At 40.9% G+C, this 23,378-nt stretch overlaps 1 protein-coding gene across 7 annotated transcripts in view; it reads right to left on the bottom strand.

Moving 5' to 3' along the window:
- ESRP1 (epithelial splicing regulatory protein 1) overlaps nt 1-23,378 on the bottom strand; it is a 73,948-nt gene that overhangs the window by 6,034 nt on the left and 44,536 nt on the right. For 2 of the 7 annotated variants that reach the window (XM_010358606.2, XM_010358607.2), the window contains exons 14-15: nt 9,676-9,826; nt 4,939-5,048 (exon numbers count right to left, since the gene is read on the bottom strand). The exons of 2 other annotated variants lie outside the window; for them this stretch is intronic. In XM_010358606.2, the coding sequence (XP_010356908.1) occupies nt 4,974-5,048; nt 9,676-9,826 (226 nt within the window). In that variant the 3' untranslated portion in view covers nt 4,939-4,973. The remainder of the gene's footprint in view (nt 1-4,938; nt 5,049-9,675; nt 9,827-23,378) is intronic. 3 more of the 7 variants (XM_010358609.2, XM_010358608.2, XM_010358610.2) reach the window with 2 other exon arrangements.

The raw sequence follows: 23,378 nt of genomic DNA, 5'->3' as shown, positions 1-23,378 counted from the left end.
CCTTTGAGACCTAACAAATACAAACCTTGGAACTTGGCCAGGCATAGTGGCTCATGCCTGTATCCAGCACTTTGAGAGGCTGAGGCAGGCAGATCACTTGAACCCAGAAGTTCAAGACCAGACTGGAGCAACATAGTGAGACCTTGTCTCTACAGGGACCAAAAAAAAAAAAAAAAAAAAAAAAAAAAAAGCCAGGCATGGCAGCCTACACCTGTAGACCCAGGTCCTCAGGGGCTGTGGTAGGAGGATTACTTGAGCTCAGTAGGTTGAGGCTGCAGTGATCCATGATCCTGCCCCTGCACTCCAGCCTGGATAACCCTGTCTCAAAACAAAAAACAAAAAACAAAAAATCTTGGAATATAACAGTAAGTGGAGAAAAACACCCTTTCTGGCCATCTGAGGAAGTATTTCTTCCAGCCAGACACCCAGTGTCTTTCCCAGAAAGGTTTGTGGGCATCTTGAATGGCTAAATGAGGCATATCTCCAACATCTCCAGTGATTCAGGGGGACAGTCAACACGTGTTGGCTGGGTGGATGGGACAAGGCAAGAGAAGACAGAAGAGTGTGACTTCTTTACCAGACCTCCTTGTGGGTGTCAGCTATGTTTACCTGATCCTATAGATAGCCACAAGATCGTTCTCTCAAATTTTTTATTTTATTTTTTTGAGACGGCGTCTCACTCTGTTGCCCAGGCTGGAGTACAGTGGCGTGATCTCGGCTCACTGCAACCTCCACCTCCCTGGTTCAAGCAATTCCCCTGCCTCAGCCTCCCAAGTAGCTGGGCTTACAGGCACATGCCACCACACCCAGCTAATTGTTTTCTATTTTTAGTAGAGATAGGGTTTCACCATGTTGGCCAAACTGGTCTCGAACTCCTGACCTCAGATGGTCCGCCTCCTTCAGCCTACCAAAGTGCTGGGATTACAGACATGAGCAACCGCACCTGGCCCTCTTAACATATTTTTTTTTTGAGTCGGAGTCTTGCTCTGTCACCCAGACTAGAGAGCAGTGGCGCGATCTCAGCTCACTGCAAGCTCTGCCTCCTAGGTTCACGCCATTCTCCTGCCTCAGCCTCCCGAGTAGCTGGGACTACAGGCGCCCACCACCATGCCCGGCTAATTTTTTGTATTTTTAGTAGAGATGGGTTTCACCGTGTTAGCCAGGATGGTCTCCATCTCCTGACCTCGTGGTCCACCCGCCTTGGCCTCCCAAAGTGCTGGGATTACAGGCGTGAGCTACTGCGCCCGGCCCTTTTAATATATTTTTTAAAATATTGTTAGTTTCCTGTCACTGCTGTTACCATAAATTGGGTGGCATAAAATAAGAGGTATTCATTTTCTAACAATTCTGGAGGCCAGGAGTGAGAAATTGTGTCGGTGGGGCTGCGCATCCTCTGGAGGCTCCAGGGAGCAGTCAGGTCCTTGCCTCTTCCAGCTGCTGGTAGCTGGGAACACTCCTGAGCTGTGTCAATGGCTCTCTCATCTCTGCCTCCCTGGTCACACTGCTGCCTCCTCTTCTGTATGTGTCTCTGATTTCCCTCTGCCTCTTTCTTACACAAGTGATTGTATCTAGGGACCAGCCAGATAATTCATGATCTACTTGTCCTCTTAAGAACCTCATTACAGCTTTTTCCATAGAAGGTAATAGTCGCAGGTTCCAGGGATCAGGACGTGGATATATCTCGGTGTCCACCATGCAGTCCACTGGAAGCACTTTGCCATGCTACTGTTTGGTTAACAGAAAAGAGTCCTCAGAATGAAGGCAGAAGGCCTGGATCTTTTTGTCAGCTTCATCATTAGCTGTATGACTTGTGGAAGTTGCCTAACCTCTCTGGGTTTCATTTCCTCATCTGTCAAATGGGCCCATGATGCCTTCTTGCAGGGTTATGCTGTGTCTCAAATGAAACTGTGGATGTAAGTACTTACAAAAGCATGAGCCGCTCGGTTATGATGATGAATTTGATACTGATAAGGAGGTGGTAAATATATATATATATATAAAACAATACAAGGTTAAGGGGAAAGAAACAAGGTCCAAAATTGCATGAGGGTATGAGAGGATGAAAGGAAGTATTTATTATGCTTGTTTCTGGGTGGTGGGATTATTAGTGACTTCTTTTTTTTTTTTTTTTTTTTTTTTTTTGAGACGGGGTCTCGCTGTGTCGCCCAGGCTGGAGTGCAGTGGTGCGATCTCGGCTCACTGCAAGCTCCGCCTCCCGGGTTTCCGCCATTCTCCCGCCTCAGCCTTCGAGTAGCTGGGACTACAGGCGCCCGCCACCGCGCCCGGCTAGTTTTTTGTATTTTTAGTAGAGACGGGGTTTCACCGTGTTAGCCAGGAGGGTCTCGATCTGCTGACCTCGTGATCCACCCGCCTCGGCCTCCCAAAGTGCTGGGATTACAGGCTTGAGCCACCGCGCCCGGCCTAGTGACTTCTTTATACCTGTCTCTCTCTTCCAAATTCTTTGCAATGAGCACCCAATACTTTTATAATCCTATCTCCTAGAGTTGGTAAGATAATTAAATGAGATAAATTATGCCAAGTATTTCACACAGTGATCTATCCTTTTTTTTGTTTTGAGACAGGGTCTTGCTCTTTGTCACCCAGGCTGGAGTGCAGTGGTGCAATCATGGCTCACTGCAGCCTTGACCTCCTGGGCTCAATTGACACTCCTACCTCAGCCTCCAGAGTAGCTGGGACTACAGGGAAATGTCACCACACCTAGGTAATTTTTTGTATTTTTTTGTAGTGACAGGGTTTCACCGTGTTGCCCAGGCTGGTCTCAAATTTCTAGAGCTTAAGTGATCTGCCCACCTCATTCTCCCAAGGTGCTATGATTACAGGAATGAGCCACTGCTCTTAGCCTGATCTGTATTTTTAAAAATTTGTAATATAAAGGCACCTGACTTTATTATGATGAAAAGATGCAGACATCTGGATTTGAACACAGCACCCAATCTATTATTCTGTCATGACTCCAAATATATAAATATAGGGTAGAAAACTAGAGGTGGTGAGTAATGGTTCGTAGTCAGTTTAAGACATTTCTGGAGTAATGTCAAAAGCTTCCATTTCTAGTCATTTCTTATTCAGTATACTCATTTAAAAACATAAACTGTGTGTTAATCAAATTCATAGACAACATTGTGTTCAACAATGAACACATGAAAAGAAAATACGGACCAAAATGTATATCAACAGGCTAGAACAATGTGTTCTCACCACTGAGACAAAGACTAGAGAACACCCATTACCACTGCAAAGCATTCGTACGTGACACTCCTTGGGAGGACCAAGTATCCTGAAACCTCACCGAAAATGACAGATCTGAAAAAAATCTTCACTTCCAACTTAGAACTGGGGTTTCCATACTTCAGAGCAAAGGGCTAAGATGCAAATTCTTATTTCTCAGTGATGATAAAGTATTGGCAACCTCATTTCCAGTTTAGAAACCACATGGTTAAAGCCCACAGGGTCCTCAGCCATGAAAATATTAACAGAATTGGGCATGCCAGCAGGCCAACTTCAGAAAACTCAACAATCAAAAATGAATAAAAACCAGTATCAATTCCTGAACACATCCCTACAACTACATCTCCCAAGAAGCCTCAAAGAATGCCAGTATCCTTTAAGAAAAGATTGTGGATTAATGGGGGTTGAGGAGAAACTGGACTCAAAACATTAATCTAGAAGACTATTTTCAAAGAAACTTATCAGGGTTCCTGTTGTCTACATTTAGTTCTAGAAAAGGAAAAAGACATGCAACAAAAAACCTTCCAAGCATTTTGGATTAAAGCACATGTAAACGTATGCCCAAATCTACTTAAACACATAATGCTAAGTGAAATAAATAAGCCAGTTACCTAAGGACAAATCAATCTGCTTAGGACTACCTAGAATAGTCACATTCATAGAAACAAAGTAGAATGGTAGTTACCATAGGCTGGGGAGAAGGAGCAATGGAGAATTCTTGTTTCATGGGTACAGAATGTTAGTTTGAGAAAATGAGAATGTTCTGGAGGTAGATGGCGGTACCTGGTTGCACGACAATGTAAATGTACACTTAATGCTACTGGACACTTTAAAATTATTAAGTTTTGTTGTGTATATTCTACAACAATCTTTTTAAAAGAGGAAGCAGGAAAAATATACCCAATCCAAAAGAATCACTACATGACTCAGTGATTATATTCCTGGGTACACACCAAAGATAATTAAAAACAGATATTCAAATAATTATACGTGAGTGCTCACATCAGCACCATTCACAATAGCCAGAAAGTGCAAACAATTAAAATGTCCATCAGTGGATAAATAAAATGTCGTATGACCATAAATGAAATATTATTCAGTCATAAAAACAAATGAAGCATTAACACATGCTACAAGGGTGAACCTAAACAGACAAACACAGAAAAGGTCACATGTATGATTCCATTTATATGAAATATCCAGAATAGCCAAATCCACAGAGACAGAAAGCAGATTAGTTGCCAGGAGCTATTGGGAGAGAAAACAGGGAGTGACAAAAATGTTTTAGAACTAAATTGAGGTAGTAGTTGCACAATTTAGTGAATGTACTAAAAACCACTGAGTTGTAAATGAGTTTAAAATGGTTAATTTCATGTTATGTAATTTTTACCTGGATTAAAAAAAAGAATACCCAACTCGTACTCCACATGGGAGATAGTAAATGAATGTCCAAAGGCAAAAGTCTTCCCTTGCCCCACAATAACAACTCTGATCCATTAATGTTGCTTAGATTCTATGTGCCTAGATGACAAACTTAATTCTAGTCTCCATTCCTTCCAGGATATCTGATATTTTACATTACACTGAAGAAAAGAAGGATTCTCTCAGTTGATTTCTAAATGCCTTCAGAATCTTGATCTCTATTTGTTTGGCCCTTTATAATTTAACTTGCACATCATAAAGCCTTACCTTCTTTTCTGAGGATGTTCTAACTGCTGGGGCCCTTAAATACAAACCCATTCTTTGGGTAGAGTCCTGGCCTGGTCATTTGTGTGTATAAGTCCATCCTCGGTTGCATACTAAAACGCAAGTTAAAACAAACAGGATCAAAAGACGGACAAACTGTCACTATGGATAATATTTCAACTAAACAGATCTACCAATGAAAGTATAGGACATTTAGATAGGAGGAAATAAACACAGGTATAAGCCATATACATATCTACTAACCCAAATCTTTATTTATTAACATGTTTAAATACCATAAGAATCCCTTCTAGGATGGACATTAGATTGAAAACATGGATTACACACACACACACGGGACATTAGATTGAAAACATGGATTACACACACACACACATACATTGGTCTCTTAGGAGACCAATTTCTTCAGATCTTGCATAGTACTGTTTTCACACTACTGCAAGTATGATTAAATATCAAATATTTGAACACTAGTTATTTGCAAGGCATTGTACAATAAGCCCAATACCCAGTATCTCCAAACAACGCAGTGAATTTTAGATAGCATTAGATGTATTTGTAATATCAGTCTTATCCTCCCAGTAGGACAGCAAGTAAAACTGCTAGGAGTGAGAGGTCCAAAGAAACAATCAGTACTTGAAGAGAAACAAAAACTCGCATCTATTGAAAATGTAAAAGGCATTGATGGTAAAGGGTAGTACAAAGAGCAAATGAAAATGTTAAAGGACTTGTGTAAGGATACCTGAGAGTCCATTCAGTATGAAAAAGTATTATCTAAAATATACACACGTTTCTTTTATGGACCAGAATGACATCCTCATTATCAAGTATTTTCATGGTAGTTTGTAAATCCTTGGTCTTTCTGGCTTTACCTCCACCCCAGGTGAAGTATGGAAGACACAAAGAGTAGTTTTTTGTTTGTTTGTTTTGAGACAGAGTCTTGCTCTGGAGCAACCAGGTTGCCAGGAGCAACCGCACCTGGCCCTCTTAACATTTTTTTTTTAATCGGGGTCTTGCTGTCACCCAGGCTGGAGTGCAATGTCGCATTCTCAGCTCAGTGCAACTTCTACCTTCTGGGTTCAATCACTTCTCCTGCCTCAGCCTCCTGAGTAGCTGGGACTACAGGGGTGCACCACCATGCGTGGCTATTTTTTTGTATTTTTAGTAGAGACAGGGTTTCACCATGTTGGCTGGGCTGGTCTTGAACTCCTGGCCTCAGGTGATCCACCCGCCTCGGCCTCCCAATGTGCTGGAATTACAGGTGTAATCCCAGGCCTAGAGTAGTTTTATGTAAGAAATTTTGTTTTGAGACAGGGTCTTGCTCTTTGTCATCCAGGCTGGAGTGCAGTGGTGCAATCATGGCTCACTGCAGCCTTGACCTCCTGGGCTCCTGCGCCTGGCCTAGAGTAGTTTTATGTAAGAAATTTTGTTAAAGGTTGGAGGAAAATACATAAAAAATTATATTTAAAGATAATTTATAAAATTATATATGCCATTATTACATCAAGATATGTATTTTTAAGAGACAGAATCAGAGACCATCAAATTTCTTCAGCTTCAGAATACATAGAAAAGAGAAAAACAGGCCAGGTGCGGTGGCTCATGCCTGTAATCCGAGCACTTTGGGATGCCGAGGCAGGCAGGTCACGAGGTCAGGAGTTCAAGACCAGCCTGGCCAGCATGGTGAAACCCTGTCTCTACTAAAAAAATACAAAATGTTAGCTGGGCATGGTGGCACGCGTGTAATCCCAGCTACTTGAGAGGCTGAGGCAGGAGAATTGCTTGAACCCAAGAGGCGGAGGTTGCAGTGAGCCGAGATTGCGCCACTGCACTCCAGCCTGGGTGACAGAGCAAGACTCCGTCTCAAAAAAAAAAAAAAAAAAAAAAAAAAGAGAGAGAGAGAGAGAAAGAAATTTTATTTACTCAACCAATTATTGCCTGGATATTTGCTTAGTTATATAGTTATCATATAATTATATAAAATAACTAGAAATAAAATTAAAACCTCCCATTAAGCCAGCAACAGCAATATATGCACTCTAGGTAAACACAGATTACACTTCAGTGAACAGTTCTTAAAAAATGTCGTCCACTGATTTTATCATCTTGATTGCCAAATCTAAAGAAGATGGAACCCCATAGTGAATTTAACTGAGAACACGAAACAAGAAGGCATGGACTCTTCAAGACCGTAGAAAATACGCGTTTTATGTAAGAATGATACAAAATTGGGTTAGGTGTAAAGATTTTTGAGTGCATGCATTATGACCGCCTCAAAGCTCAGATTACTGAAGATATCAGAATAATCTGATAGGTTGAATTAGATAACTGAAGTTCCTATGTAATCCCAACTCACTGTTCCAGTTCATAAATTCCAAGCACTTCAGAAATGAAGGCCAAATGCCTTGAGATGAAATAATATTGCATAATCGTTATGTTTCTGGTTATACTGGACAACTCTATTCCAACTTTGAATGGTTCTAAGAAGTTACTAAAAAGAAAAACTGCTACAGATTGAAGTTATGTTATCTCAGTTTTGAAGAATGTGAATCTTTTAGTCATAAACATAGAAATAATCCCTATTGCGTGGTTGTGGTAAAATAAATACCCACAAATGCCAGCCATGACACTTTTTTCTGAGATGGAGTCTCGCTCTGTCACCCAGGCTGGAGTGCAGTGGCGTGATCTTGGCTCACTGTAACCTCAGCCTCCTGGCTTGAAGCGATTCTCCTGCCTCAGCCTCCTGAGTAGCTGGGACTACAGGCGAATGCCACCACGCCCGGCTGGTTTTTGTATTTTTAGTAGAGACAGGGTTTCATGTTGGTCAGGCTGTTCTCGAACTCCTGACTTCAAGTGATCCACCTGCCTCAGTCTCCCAAAGTGCTGGGATTACAGGTGTAAGCCACCATGCCCAGCCGACACTCTTAATAATAAAGAACAATTTTGCTTCATCTCATTACTAATTTATATGTAAGGCAACCTAATTCTATTCAGTGTGAATGTAAAAGTTTGTTAGTCTGACAAGGGAAAAAGAAACTAATTCAGCTGAGTACTAAAACCTGAAACTTTCTTTGAACTTTCTTCACTAGGAAAACAATGGAGAAAATAAAATACATGTCAAAATGTTTTCTCCATAATAAGCAATCTTTTCAATAAGTTTTCAGTAAAATCTTCCTTTTATAATCTAATGAATCAGACAGGAAGTTTAAAAAGTAATCTTTTTTTTTTTTTTTGAGACAGAGTCTCGCTCTGTCACCCAGGCTGGAGTGCAGTTGTGCAATCTCAGCTCACTGCAAGCTCTGCCTCCTAGGTTCATGCCATTGTCCTGCCTCAGCCTCCCAAGCAGCTAGAACTACAGGCACCTGCTACCATGCCTGGCTAATTTTTTGTATTATTTTTAGTAGAGACAGCGTTTCATTAGCCAGGATGGTCTTGATTTAATGACCTCGTGATCCACCTGCCTCAGCCTCCCAAAGTGCTGGGATTACAGGCATGAGCTACCACAACCAGCCGAAAAAAAGTAACTTTTTAATCTCTTTCAACGTCTTCTAAAGGCAGCAAAATTGCTAAGGGAGGAGTATCTACTGACCTCCACCTTCCTTCAGCTTTTCACTATGAGCCATAGATTTTCTTTGTCAGAAAGTGTCCTTTGTATGTTTAAAAGCCCCTGAGAAAATGATAGCCACTTGGTAGGTTTGGGCCGGTAGCATCACCCCTGAGATAATTTTAGCTGAGATCACAGTCCTCCATGACTCATAGATGCCAAGCTCGTAAACCCATTGTAATCATCAATTAGCCTCTACAGACACAACCCTTGTAATGCTGTACTGAAAATGCTCACGGGCTACTTTAGAATGTGACTATTATTCCGAAAACAGCTTCTCAACTCTAAAGACTCAAGCAAAGCTCAGATCCAGGAGAAAAGAGGACAATTTTTGCTATTGGTACAATAAAAAGACTATAAGTCACTTAGTTTTTAGACATGGCAGGAAAGAAGGAATTCAAGACGTAGGTAATTACGTGACTTGAGGAAAGAAAGGTATCTGCTTAGATGGGATGACAATGTTTACTGTTAAAGAACTCTTAACTAAAAGTCATCTCATTCTTTAGCATATTTGAGAAAACAGCTGATGGACACAGACTGAGGTAGAAAAAACTGCCAAGAGCAAACATTAGCATCACAAGAATAAATATGAAAGGCTCGCCAAACACCTGAGAGCTCATTCTGAGGTGTTACCACTTAAAGACTCATGAGTCTCCTAGGAGTTAGGCAATTTTTTTTTTCTTCAGGTTATCCAGAGGCCTCTGACCATGTTTAAATACTCACCTTTAAAATCCATGTTTAAGTACTTATTGGTTTAGTCAAGGATTTGACACTTGACTTTGAATAAAACCCCGTAGCCAATCCTATTCTAGACGTAAACACTCATACTGCTGCATGCCCTCAAGAGCTTTCCCAAAGTAGCTCACTTTTCAAAAAATAACTAAAAGATTAAGTTGGAAGACTTAAGACAGCATGGAAAAGCCTTAATTTTTGACAAGGGGATGAGTCTGAAGTTGGTCCCCACAATGACTCCAGATCTATTTGTTTCCATAAGCAAATCCATTAGCATATATACACACGCGAGTTTCATAGAATCTGTTTCTTTCCTGGCTGCATTCTTTAGACAATTCAACTTAATAAGGGCACTGAGGATTATTCTCCTTCAAGCTACTGACCTGGTAACCTTGGAAGAAGTTAAGAATTTCCTTAACTCCAGTATTGTAGGCCAGGCCCTGCATTCTGACCACCGTGCCAGGCTGTGGAGGGACACCGCTAAGATTAGCAGCTGTAGGGAAGTAGCCAAGACTATTAGGCGAACCTGGGGGGCTAAAGGAAGAGAAAGCACAGTGAACCAATAGGAATAGACAATGTTGAATACTTACTATAAAAACATTAGTTACTTAAGGAAACAGAATTTCTCAAGGCAACCTTTCTTATACTTCTCAGAGCTGTCTTTCCTAAGACAGGTGAAAACACCACAGCAGTTCTGTCTCACATTACCACGAAAGCCAAAAGTTGAAAGGCAGTGAGATTAGAGCTTAGTGCAGAATTACATACAGGGCTTCTTCACATCCCTGAGATTCTTAAGAGGAGAGGAAGGACAGAAGTAAGCCTCATGTCAACTCCACCACAAAGCACCACTTCCGAGGCCCAGCTCTCTGATGATTCACAGGCTAGCTACCAGGAACACTAAGGCATGAAGAGGCACGCATACAAAGAACTAATGGGAACCACAGCCACGGAGACCAAAAGTATCCAAAGTGATTGCACCAAAGAATAGACTGTTCTACCCATATGAGCATGAGGAATAGCACAGCAGTACTACAGCGAATCAAAGTACTAGAGTGCCCATTAGTTATATTTTCTTGCCTTTTTAAAAATGGGGGTGGGGAAGTTGGAAGGGATACATAAAAAATTAAATCAATCACCATTAACACAAGGGAGAAAATTGATCAATGGGTCTTCAGGTATATCTGCAACCATAACCTCCAAGGAACACCAGCCAAGTGAACACTCAACTTTATGTGACATCTCGAGTCATTACCATATTATGCAATTAGTTTCACCCTGTTCCCACCCAGTCTGTTTTCTACCTAAATTGGTGGCCATTATTAAGAAATTATTTTTATTACACAATTCATATTACATATGCAGTTTAATATAATTAAAACTCATAATTGAAAATATATAGGGAATTTTAAAAAAGTCATTAGCCTACAGAGTAATATAGACTCGCAACTTAGGATTATTAACCTTTATTCATCTTTCTGGGTTGGTAATTGTCCCATTTCAAAGATAAACACATAACAGAAAGGACTAAAAGTCTTTGAGATTATCTAGCATACCTAATCCTACCAGATGGCTTAATGAGAATGGAGTCAGTTGTGCCTCCAGTCCCAGACTCTGTCTCTAATTAGCACAGCTACCTTGAGTAAGTCACTTAAATTCTTCATTTGCTAACTGGGGGGTGATCAGCACTTTCCTAGTTTCACAGAACTGCTCTTCAGCTTCAGTGACTTAACATATCAAATTACTTCATAAACAATAAAAATGCTGTAACATTACTTCATTCTTGCTATTTTCATCACCACCATATTTAATTATTTTAAAAACAATGGGAGCCTGAAACTATTACTTGACATTAAGCTGCCCTTAACCTATTATGTTGCTAAAGCAGAGGTCTTTAACTAATTTGCAAGTAAGAATCACCAGGGCTCTAATCCATCTTGAATAAATCTTCGTATAAGTAGTAAGGAAAGGATCCAGTTTCAGCTTTCTACTTATGGCTAGCCAATTTTCCCAGCACCATTTATTAAATAGGGAATCCTTTCCCCATTTCTTGTTTCTCTCAGGTTTGTCAAAGATCAGATGGCTGTAAATGTTAGACCTAATACCATAAAAACCCTAGAAGAAAACCTAGGTAGTACCATTCAGGACATAGGCATGGGCAAGGACTTCATGTCTAAAACACCAAAAGCAACGGCAGCAAAAGCCAAAATTGATAAATGGGATCTAATTAAACTAAAGAGCTTCTGCACAGCAAAAGAAACTACCATCAGAGTGAACAGGCAACCTACAGATTGGGAGAAAATTTTTGCAATCTACTCAGCTGACCAAGGGCTAATATCCAGAATCTACAAAGAACTCAAACAAATATACAAGAAAAACACAAACAACCCCATCAAAAAGTGGGCAAAGGATATGAACAGACATTTCTCAAAAGAAGACATTCATACAGCCAACAGACACATGAAAAAATGCTCATCATCACTGGCCATCAGAGAAATGCAAATCAAAACCACAATGAGATACCATCTCACACCAGCTAGAATGGCAATCATTAAAAAATCAGGAAACAACAGTTGTTGGAGAGGATGTGGAGAAATAGGAACACTTTTACACTGTTGGTGGGATTGTAAACTAGTTCAACCATTATGGAAAACGGTATGGCAATTCCTCAAGGATCTAGAACTAGATGTACCATATGACCCAGCCATCCCACTACTGGGTATATACCCAAAGGATTATAAATCATGCTGCTGTAAAGACACATGCACACGTATGTTTATTGCGGCACTATTCACAATAGCAAAGACTTGGAATCATCCCAAATGTCCATCTGTGACAGACTGGATTAAGAAAATGTGGCACATATACACCATGGGATACTATGCAGCCATAAAAAAGGATGAGTTTGCGTCCTTTGTAGGGACATGGATGCAGCTGGAAACCATCATTCTTAGCAAACTATCACAAGAACAGAAAACCAAACACCGCATGTTCTCACTCATAGGTGGGAACTGAACAATGAGATCACTTGGACTCGGGAAGGGGAACATCACACACTGGGGCCTATCATGGGGAGGGGGGAGGGGGGAGGGATTGCATTGGGAGTTATACATGATATAAATGATGAATTGATGGGTGCTGACGAGTTGATGGGTGCAGCACACCAACATGGCACAAGTATACATATGTAACAAACCTGCACGTTATGCACATGTACCCTAGAACTTAAAGTATAATAAATAAATAAATAAATAAATAAATTAAAAAAAAAAAAAAAAGAATCACCAGGGGAGTTTTTGGGTTGTTTTTTAAACAACTCTCTGTTATGAGATACTACCCCAACAAATTAAAAACTAGAAACTCGGCCGGGCGCAGTGGCTCAAGCCTGTAATCTCAGCACTTTGGGAGGCCAAGACGGGCGGATCACGAGGTCAGGAGATCGAGACCATCCTGGCTAACACGGTGAAACCCCGTCTCTACTAAAAAATACAAAAAACTAGCCGGGTGAGGTGGCGGGCGCCTGTAGTCCCAGCTACTCGGGAGGCTGAGGCAGGAGAATGGCATAAACCTGGGAGGCAGAGCTTGCAGTGAGCTGAGATCCGGCCACTGCACTCCAGCCTGGGCGACAGAGCGAGACTCGGAGTCTCCAAAAAAAAAAAAAAAACAAACCTAGAAACTCAAGAGAGCAAAACCCAGATATAAATATATTTTAAAGGCTACTAAGTGATCATAATGTGAGATTTTAAGTCAATTTATGGGCAACTATGAGACTAGAGAAAGAAGAAATGCTAAACATTTGGTCTGAGTAGGACATTAGCCACTATTCAGCCATACCTCTTCATTTTCACAGAGGCAGAAACAGAAGCTAAGAGTTTAATAATTTCTCAATGGGTCACATAAGTTACCTCTTGCCAAACTATAAGAACCACTCAAACTCTTGACTTCTGGTTCATTACTTTCCTCCTATACAACTAGCATTCACTCAAAGATGGTGTTTGCTCAGATAGATAGCAAGTCTAATACTCAAAGACCATCAGGACTTCTGCACAGATTTCATTACTGGTTACTTAGACTTTTCCAGACTAGATATAAAAGGTCATTTTCACAGCATACAACTTACTTTCACAGCTTTGTCCTGCCATATTCTATTCCATTTGCCTAAAGATCTTCTTCTATAAATTAAGTCTGAGGTCTCTAGTACTCTCAAAATATAATCAAGATAAAACCAGCCAAAGTAAATGTTGCACAACTAGAAATTTAAGGTTATAAATGACAATTATATTCCACATCTAAGGTACCATCTATTCTGATGAGGCTTAAATACAACACAATTTGGATTCTTACCCTAATTTTTCACAACTATGATAACCTGCTGTATACAAGGAACCATAAGAAAAATTTAAAAAGTCATATATCTACCTGACAGGGCATGAGAGTAAGAATTTTTCATCAGCCTAAATCCTAGGCGGGGCACAGTGGCTCATACCTGTGATCCCAGCACTTTGGGAGGCCAAGGCGGGCAGATCACTTGAGGCCAGGAGTTCGAGACCAGCCTAGCCGACATGGTGAAATCCCATCTCCACTAAAAATACAAAAAAAAAAAAAAAAAAAAAGAGAAAATTAGCCAGGGATGGTAGCTCAGGGAGGCGAAAGCAGGTGATCATTTGAGGCCAGGAATTTGAGACCAGCCTGGCCAACATGGTAAAATCCTGTCTCTAATTAAAACAAAAAAAAAATTAGGTCGGGTGTAGTGGTTCGTGCCCGTAATCCCAGCACTTTGGGAGGGCAAGGTGGGTGGATCACGAGGTCAGGAGATCAAGAACATCCCGGTTAACACAGTGAAACCCCGTCTCTACTAAAAAATACAAAATTTAGCCAGGCATGGTGGCGGGTGCCTGTAGTCCCAGCTACTCAGGAGGCTGAGGCAGGACAATGGCGTGAACCTGGGAGTCAGAGCTTTCAGTGAGCTGAGATCGTGCCACTGCACTCCAGCCTGGGCGACAGAGTGAGACTCCATCTCAAAAAAAAAAAAAAAAAAATTAGCCAGGCATGGTAGCACATGCCTGTGATTCCAGCTGCTTGGGAGGCTGAGGCACAAGAATCACTTGAACCCAGGAGGCAGAGGTTGCAGTGAGCCAAGATTTGCTGCACTCCAGCCTGGGCAACAAAGTGAGACTCTGTTTCAAAACAAAAAAACCCCTAAATTCTAGATTTTAAGGTCTTTTGTGGATTACTGAAATAAGAATCAGCAATAATTTACATTATAAAAATGACAAGATAAAGACAAATATGAACTTATATGTAGAAAAATAAAGAATTTACTAAAAAACTACTAGGTCGAGTAAGCCAGTTCAGCAAGGTTACATAAGATCAATACAGAAAATAAATCAACTGCATTTCTATACACTACAACCACCAAAAATCAAACTATTCACTATAGCATCAAAAATAGAAAAGCATTTAAAAGTTCAAGACTTGCACACTGAAAACTACAAAACATTGTTAAAAGAAAAAATCATCTAAATAAATGGAAAGGCAGCCCATGTTCATAAATATAATTTTTTTTTGAGACTGAGTCTTGCTGTCACCCAGGCTGGAGTGCAGTGGTTTGATCTTAGCTCACTACAATATCCGCCTCCCGGGTTCAAGCAATTCTCATGCCTCAGCCTTCCAAGTACCTGGGATTACAAGCATGTGCCATCACATCCGGCTAATTTTTGTATTTTCAGTAGAGACAGGGTTTCCCATGTTGGCCAGGCTGGTCTCAAACTGCTGGTGGCTTCAAGTGATCTGCCCACCTCAGCCTCCCAAAGTACTGGGATTACAGGCATGAGCCACCATGCCTGGGCAAGACTTAATATTGTTAAAATGGCCATACCACCAAATTGACCTACAGATGCAATGAAATAACTATCAAAATTCCAGCTGTCTTTCGTACAGAAATTGACAAAACTGAACCTAAAATGTATATGGAAATAAAAAGGATCCAGAATAGTCAACAAAGAAAAATTAGGACTTTTTCTTCACAAATTCAAAACGTACTACAAAGCTACAGCAATCACAACAGTATAGTACTAGCATAAGGAGAGGCATATAGACCCACGGAATGCAATTGAGAGAACAGAAATAAACCTTTACACTTATTATCAATTGGTTTTGTTTTTGTCTGTTGAGGGATTTTTTTGGGGGGGGGGGGGGCAGTTTCACCATGTTAGCCAGGATGGTCTCGATCTCCTGACCTCACGATCTGCCCGTCTCGGCCTCCCAAAGTGCCAGGATTACAGGCGTGAGCCACCACACCTGGCTGTTGAGGAATTTTATTTGTTTATATTATATCCCCAAGAAGATGAATCCCAGGGTTTTTCCTCCCATATGTTTTCATCGTGCTTCTTCATGGTCTGTGATGCCAGCCCAAGTTGTCAGTATAATGAAACCAAACTGATGACACGGAAGCAGATAATTCTGTCACTTTTCTAGAACTTTGAGTTGCACATGAAATCAGAGGATGATCACACTTGTTTAACTTGCCTGTGAGGTTCACAACAATTTCCCCAGCTCTGATCTCAATGACTTCAAATTCGCCATTGTAACCATGCTTCATCATCAGTCAGAAACTGGACAATAACACTGGGGCACAGCCTTCCAAGAACCTGATGTTTGCCTTTCTTTTTGACATTGTTGATGCTCTTAAGAGCAATGGTCAGGACATTCATGTGCACCATTTTGATGGCACAAAAAGAGCTAGTCATAGATTTTTGATAAGAGTTACTAGAACACAAGTTGATGTGGAAAGAGGTGTTTTCAATAAATGGTGCTGGAACAATGGACTATCAACACATAAAAGGATGACTTTTTTTCTAAAGGGATGATTTTAGACCCCTACCTCACACCACACAAAAAATCAACTCAAATCGAATTATACCTAAACCTAAGAGTTAAAACTACAAAACACTTACAAAACATAGTAGTAAATCTTTGTGACCTTGGGTTAGATATCACACCAAAAGTGTAAGGTAAAAAAGAACAACTTAACTATCAAAATTAAAAACTTTTAGACTTTAAAGGACACTATCAAGAAAATGAAAAGACAACCTACAGAATCGGAGAAAATATTTGTAAATGATGTCTTATAAGATTTCATATTGGCCGGGCGCGGTGGCTCAAGCCTGTAATCCCAGCACTTTGGGAGGCTGAGACGGGTGGATCACGAGGTCAGGAGATCGAGACCATCCTGGCGAACATGGTGAAACCCCGTGTCTACTTAAAAAAATACAAAAAACTAGCCAGGTGAGGTGGCGGGTGTCTGTAGTCCCAGCTACTCGGGAGGCTGAGGCAGGAGAATGGCATAAACCCGGGAGGCGGAGCTTGCAGTGAGCTGAGATCCGGCCACTGCACTCCAGCCTGGGAGACAGAGCCAGACTCCGTCTCAAAAAAAAAAAAAAAAAAAAGATTTCATATTTAGAATATATGAAAAATATTTACAAGTGAAAATAATCCAACTTAAAAATGTGCAAAGGATTTGAGTAGACATTTCTTCAAAGATGTGCAAATAGCTAAGATTTACATATAAAGATTCTCAAAACCAATGTTCATTAAGGAAATGCAAATCAAAACCATGAGATAGCAAACTCACACCCAAGACAATGGGTAAAATTAAAGACAGTAAGGGCCGGGCACGGTGGCTCAAGCCTGTAATCTCAGTACTTTGGGAGGCCGAGACGGGTGGATCACGAGGTCAGGAGATCGAGACCATCCTGGCGAACACGGTGAAATCCCGTGTCTACTAAAAAATACAAAAAACTAGCCGGGTGAGGTGGCGGACGCCTGTAGTCCCAGCTACTCGGGAGGCTGAGCCAGGAGAATGGCGTAAACCTGGGAGGCAGAGCTTGCAGTGAGCTGAGATCCGGCCACTACACTCCAGCCCGGGAGACAGAGCAAGACTCCGTCTCAAAAAAAAAAAAAAAAAGACAGTAAGAATTGGGAAGGAATTACAGAAATTAGAACCTTCATATGTTGTTAGTGGGAATGTCAAATGGTGAAGTCATTTTGGAAAACTTTTTTTTTTTTTTTTTTTGAGACAGAGTCTCACTCTGTTGCCCAGGCTGGAGTGCAGTGGTGCAATCTCAGCTCACTGCAAGCTCTGCCTCCTGAGTTCATGCCATTCTCCTGCCTCAGCCTCCCGAGTAGCTGGACACCCCACCACACCCGGCTAATTTTTTTGTATTTTCAGTAGAGACGGGGTTTCACCGTGTTAGCCAGGAGGTTCTCGATCTCCTGACCTCGTGATTCGCCTGCCTCGGCCTCCCAAAGTGTTGGGATTATAGGCGTGAGCCACAGCACCCAGCTGGTTGGCAATTTCTTGAAAGCTAAAGTTACTGTATTATCCAGCAATTCCACTTCTAGTATATACCCAAGAAAACTGAGAACCTATGTCCACACAGAAACATGAATGCAAATGTTTGAAGTAGTATTCTTAATAGCCAAAAAGTGTAAACTACTCTAAATAGCTATCAACTGATGAATGGATAAACCAAATGTGGTATGGCTCTACAACGATTATTTCACCATAAAAGGGATGATATATGTTACAATATGAATGAAACTGAAACATTATCTAGAACAGGAAAATCTATAGAAATAGAAAATGGATTGATAGTTGTTTAGGGATGAGGAGAGGGGTCAGTGAAGAGATAGAGGACAGGCAAATGGGAGTTTCTAACTAATGGGCATAAGGTTTCTTTTTGGAGTGACATAATATTCTAAAATTAGACTGTTACATGATTACCTATAGATTGTAAAATTATTCTACAATTGTAAATTTTGGAACTCTGTAAATATACTAAAAATGACCGAACACTTAAAATAGGTAAATTTTATCAAATTACCTCAAAGCTGTAATAAAAATCATGCGTATTGACTTTATGGCAGTAGTTTAGAGAAATATAAGGATTAAGCACAAAATTTTCTAATCGCACACCAAGTAAGAATAAAAAGTTCATAAAAAACTGCTATGCCAATTAGTAACTCATCTAAAGTTATGTTCAATAACGTCACTGTTTTAGATTCTTACCTCCATTATACCTTTATATTTCAGATTCTCAATTGCCCAGTATTAAATATCATATATACATGGTGTCAATAATGTAACTTGTACTCAAAAGATATAAAAGTTCAAAAATTGACAGGACAACAGAGGAACTGAAGGGTTAGGGACAAATGACCAAGTCAATGTAGCAGTGTATTCAAAGGTTCTACAGTTTTGGAGACTATACCCCATCAAATAAACTAACAAGGAGACTGTCCTTGAGCTGGATAAGCAACCGTAGGGTTGCCTGAACAAAGAGCTGAAGGGATGTGAGGAAATGAAGGGAAAGAAAATAATACTAGAGGGGCTTTTCTAAAGGCTTGTATCCAGAAAACTGTTAGAGCATCATAGCTGCAAAGACATTAATTACTTAGGATCACAGCCAAGGCTCCTTCAGTAAGCTGCACCAAGATCATGTTAGGAAATTACTGAATGAAATACATGAGTTAATGTATTATAAAGTTGTCGAAGACTTCCTCCACCGCAGCACGTAATATCCTCTGTACATATATAGGTAACATAGGCCAGCCGTGGTGGCTCATGCCTGTAATCCCAGCAATATGGGAGGCCGAGGTGGGTGGATCACCTGAGGTCAGGAGTTCGAAGCCAGTCTGGCCAACATGGCAAAACCTGTCTCTACTAAAAATACAAAAATTAGCCAGGGTAGTGGGTGCTGCAGGAGACTGAGGCAGGAGAATCGCTTGAACCCAGGGGCCAGAGGTTGCAGTGAGCCGAGATCACAACACTGCACTCCAGCCTGGGTGACAAAGGGAGACTCTGTCTCAAACAAAACAACATATATAGGTATTAAGTTTTTCCAAACACAATGTAAATAAAAATTCCATTTCCCTGATAAGTTATGATCTTTTCCTTTAAAATTATGAATTTTACCAATCTTCCTTTGCTTTGACTACCTGCTTCCAGCCCATTGTTTTGTTTTTGTTGGGTTTTTTTTGAGATTCTGTCTCCCTGTCACCCAGGCTGGAGTACAGTGGCACGATCTGCAACTTCCATCTTTCATATTCATGCCATTCTCCTGCCTCAGCCTCCCAAATAGCTGGGATTATAGGCATCTGCCACCATGCCTGGCTAATTTTTTTATTTTTTCAGAGATGGAGTTTTGCCATGTTGGCCAGGATGGTCTTGAACTCCTAACCTCAGGTGATCTGCTCTCCTCAGCCTCCCAAAGTGCTGGGATTACAGAGCCACCACGCCCAACCCTATTGTTTTGTTTTGCTGAGACAGGGTCTCACTGTCAACCAGACTAGAGTGCAGTGGCACAATCACAGTTCCCTGCAGTCTCAAGCTCCCGCACAGTCCATTGGTATGCCAATATCAATTTAATTGGCCAAGATTCTGTTATCCACAAATTTCTCCCTACTCTATATTTTCCAGACCCTAATATATATATTGTCTAGTTTTATAATATACAGTGTAGCCTAATAAATCATATAAAATTGTATGTAAAACAAGATATGAACATACTGGATGCCAAGATGCCCACCACATCAACATACTCATATACTATATTGATAACAAGACTTATAATACTCTTCCTCCATTTAATAATTACAAAGTACAAACATTGGTAATACTAATTAATGTTATCAGGTGATTTTCTAAAATAAAGGTAGTCAGAAGTATGAGTGTATTAATATTCACAATTTGAGGATTTGCCATATATAATGTGGCTTTTTTTTTTTTTAAGAGACAGGCTTGTGCTGTCTCCCAGGGCTGGAGAGCAGTGGCAGGATTACAGCTCATTGCAGCTTCAATCTCCAGGCTCAAGCAATCCTCTAGCCTCAGCCTCCCATGTAGCTGGGACTACAAGTGGGCAAGTGGGTGCCACCATCCCAACATAAAAAATAATTTTTCGTATGCCCAGGATAGTCTCTAACTCCTGGGCTCAAGCGATCCTCCCACCTTGGCCTCCTAAATTTCTGGGATTACAGGTGTGAGCCACTGCGCCCTGCGGACTTGCCATAATTTCTCTAAAAAAGAGAGGCCAGGCCGGGCGCGGTGGCTCACGCCTATAATCCTAGCACTTTGGGAGGCTGAGGTGGGTGGATCACGAGGTCAGGAGATCGAGACCATCCTGGCTAATGCGGTGAAACCCCGTCTCTACTAAAAATACAAAAAATTAGCCGGATGTGATGGCAGGCGCCTGTAGTCCCAGCTACTCAGGAGGCTGAGGCAGGAGAATGGCATGAACCCGGGAGGCAGAGCTTGCAGTGAGCCGAGACCACGCCACTGTACTCCAGCCAGGGTGACAGAGCGAGACGCCGCCAAAAAAAAAAAAAAAGAGAGGCCAAAGTATCATATGTATGGTTAGAGAAATGGATTAAGTGGGAAGATTAGAGAATTACATTCTCCCCTCTGAATCACGGGCTATATATTGTTTCATATTTTTGAGAAACCCTGCAGAAAAATCTAATTTCCACTGCTTTGCAAAATGACTGCACAGAACCATTTTATCAACATTAACATCCCTAGTGTTACAAATACCACGTATTTGGAAGTAACTGGAGACATACTGTTTCAATCTTTGCCAGTGTAAAACCTAAAGTCAATTTTCACGTAGGAAACCTTCAAACTGACTTTAAATTTCATCTGAAATTAACAAGGTTAACTTTTCAAGGTTCTTCATGGATTTAATAACTACAGCAGTCTATGGACTGATGACTACCTCTGGACCCTGGATTTCTGTTAGTGCTCCTAAAAGTCCATACAGGCTTCTACAGGCCTGTGTTTCTACCGCTCAAAGTCTAAGGAACCAAATAAATAGGAAAACACTTTGGCACAAATGAATAAATCTTCCAAGAATCTATTTTACCCAAATACCTGGCAAATTTATGTGCTGCCAAAAAAATTTGGCAACTAAACTTAAATTTACCCCAAGGCTAGGCGCAGTGGCTCACGCCTGTAATCCCAGCATTTAGGGAGGCCAAGGCGGGTGGAGCACCTCAGGTTGGAAGTTCAAGATGGGCCTGACCAACATGGAAAAAACCCATCTCTACTAAAAATACAAAATTAGCTGGGCATGGTGGTGCATGCCTGTAATCCCAGCTACTCGAGAGGCTGAGGCAAAAGAATTGCTTGAACCTGGCAGGCGGAGGTTGTGGTGAGCTGAGATCACACCATTGCACTCCAGCCTGGGCAATAAGAGCAAAACTCCGTCTCAAAAAACAAAATTAAAAAAAAAAAAAATTTACCCCAGTTGTATCAAAGATTACAGAAAAAGGAACTCCATACTAGAGTTAACTTAATATTTGCTTCAAACACACAGCAAAGTGAGAGACTGCTTACACAAAACAAGATTACTGGATAAAGTCCCCTAAAAGAATTTAGTTTTCAAATAAATCCCACACTAGTTTTCAAACTAAATCCTATGCTTGGTCTCTTCAGAGTGTTCGAGAAAAAAGAAAATCCTATATTAGAAACTGTTTTGAAAGTTGTTTGTTTCGAGATGGAATCTCACTGTCACCCAGGTTGGAGTGCAATGGCACGATCTCGGCTCACTGCAACCTCCACCTCCCAGGTTCAAGCAATTCTCTTGCCTCAGCCTCCCGAGTAGCTGGAATTACAGGTGTGCGCCACCACGCCCAGCTAATTTTTGTATTTTTAGTAGAGGTGGGGTTTCACCATGTTGGCCAGGCTGATCTCGAACTCCTGACGCCAGGTGATCTGCCCTCCTCGGCCTCTCAAAGTGCTGGGATTACAGGCATGAGCCACCGTGCTCGGCTAAAAGTAGTCTTCTTGCTCAGCTGAAAGTACAAAATAAGACAGCTCATCCTTTTATAGATTTAGGAAAAAATGACATTTCAAAATGCAGTATTTTTATTTAAATTCTAGGTTAGAAAGCAAGTAAAATCCACTGTGATCCATGGACATTTGGGCACATTGGCAAAGTAATGGAAAGCAATTTCCAGATAGGCACATTCACAAAAGTTATTATTTTTGAAGATTTTTTTGGTTATCATTTATTTATTTACTTATTTTTGAGACAGAGTCTCACTTTGTTGCCCAGGCTGGAGTGCAGTAGCACAATCTCTGTTCACTGTAACCTCCACCTCCCAGGTTCAAGTGATTCTCCCATTTCAGCCTCCCAAGTAGCTGGGATTACAGGCATGTGCCATCATGCCTGGCTAATTTTTGTATTTTTAGTAGAGATGGGGTTTCCCCAAGTTGGCCAGGATGGTCTCAACCTCCTGACCTCACATGATCCACCTGCCTTGGCCTCCCAAAGTGCTGGGATTACAGCCGTGAGATAACGTGCCCTGCACAACAATATCAACAGTTTGCCAATCTTGTTTCATCTACTGCTATTGCTTTTCCTACTACCACCCCCACAGCCCCCAAGAACAAAACCTAGAGATCATTTTTTTCATCTGTTAACTATTTGTATCAGACATACCTTTAAATTATGTACTTTAAAGTATTAATGACTTTAAAGCAGAACTTAACCAAACTACAGGAGACAATCTTGATAAACACAGTAACCTTATTTCACCTCATATTGCCCTATTTTAAACATATCCCTGGTGGTGGCATATGCCTGTAATCCCAGCTACTCAGGGAGCTGAGGCAGGAGAATTGCTTGAACCAAAGAGGCGGAAGTTACAGTGAGCTGAGACCATGCGCCACTGCACTCCAGCCTGGGTAACAGAGTGAGACTATCTCAAAGAAAAAAAAAAAAGATATTGTTGAAACTTAGTGGTAGATACATAATCTCTCAACTTCTGTTTGCAAATGTCTATAATAAGGATTTTAAGTTATATTTGATTAATATGGTTTGAATTTTATAAGAAAAAATCCTTGGAAAAACAATTTTTTAAATTGAAACCAAATGTCTGTTAGGTGCTTTGACTGATTATTTTTCCTTGAGGTCCAATACATTTGCTAATTTTGTGCAATGGTAAAAAGAATTAAGCATATTTGTATTTTTATTCTCAGAAGGTGCGTTAAGGTTTTTACATTAGCAAAGGGTCATTTCCTCCCTGAAAG

The sequence above is a fragment of the Rhinopithecus roxellana genome, chromosome 9 (genome assembly GCF_007565055.1).
Source record: "Rhinopithecus roxellana isolate Shanxi Qingling chromosome 9, ASM756505v1, whole genome shotgun sequence".
In the NCBI taxonomy this organism is placed as follows: Eukaryota; Metazoa; Chordata; class Mammalia; order Primates; family Cercopithecidae; genus Rhinopithecus; species Rhinopithecus roxellana.
Note: the sequence above shows the minus strand (reverse complement) of the source record. Positions and strands in the feature narration are given on the sequence as shown.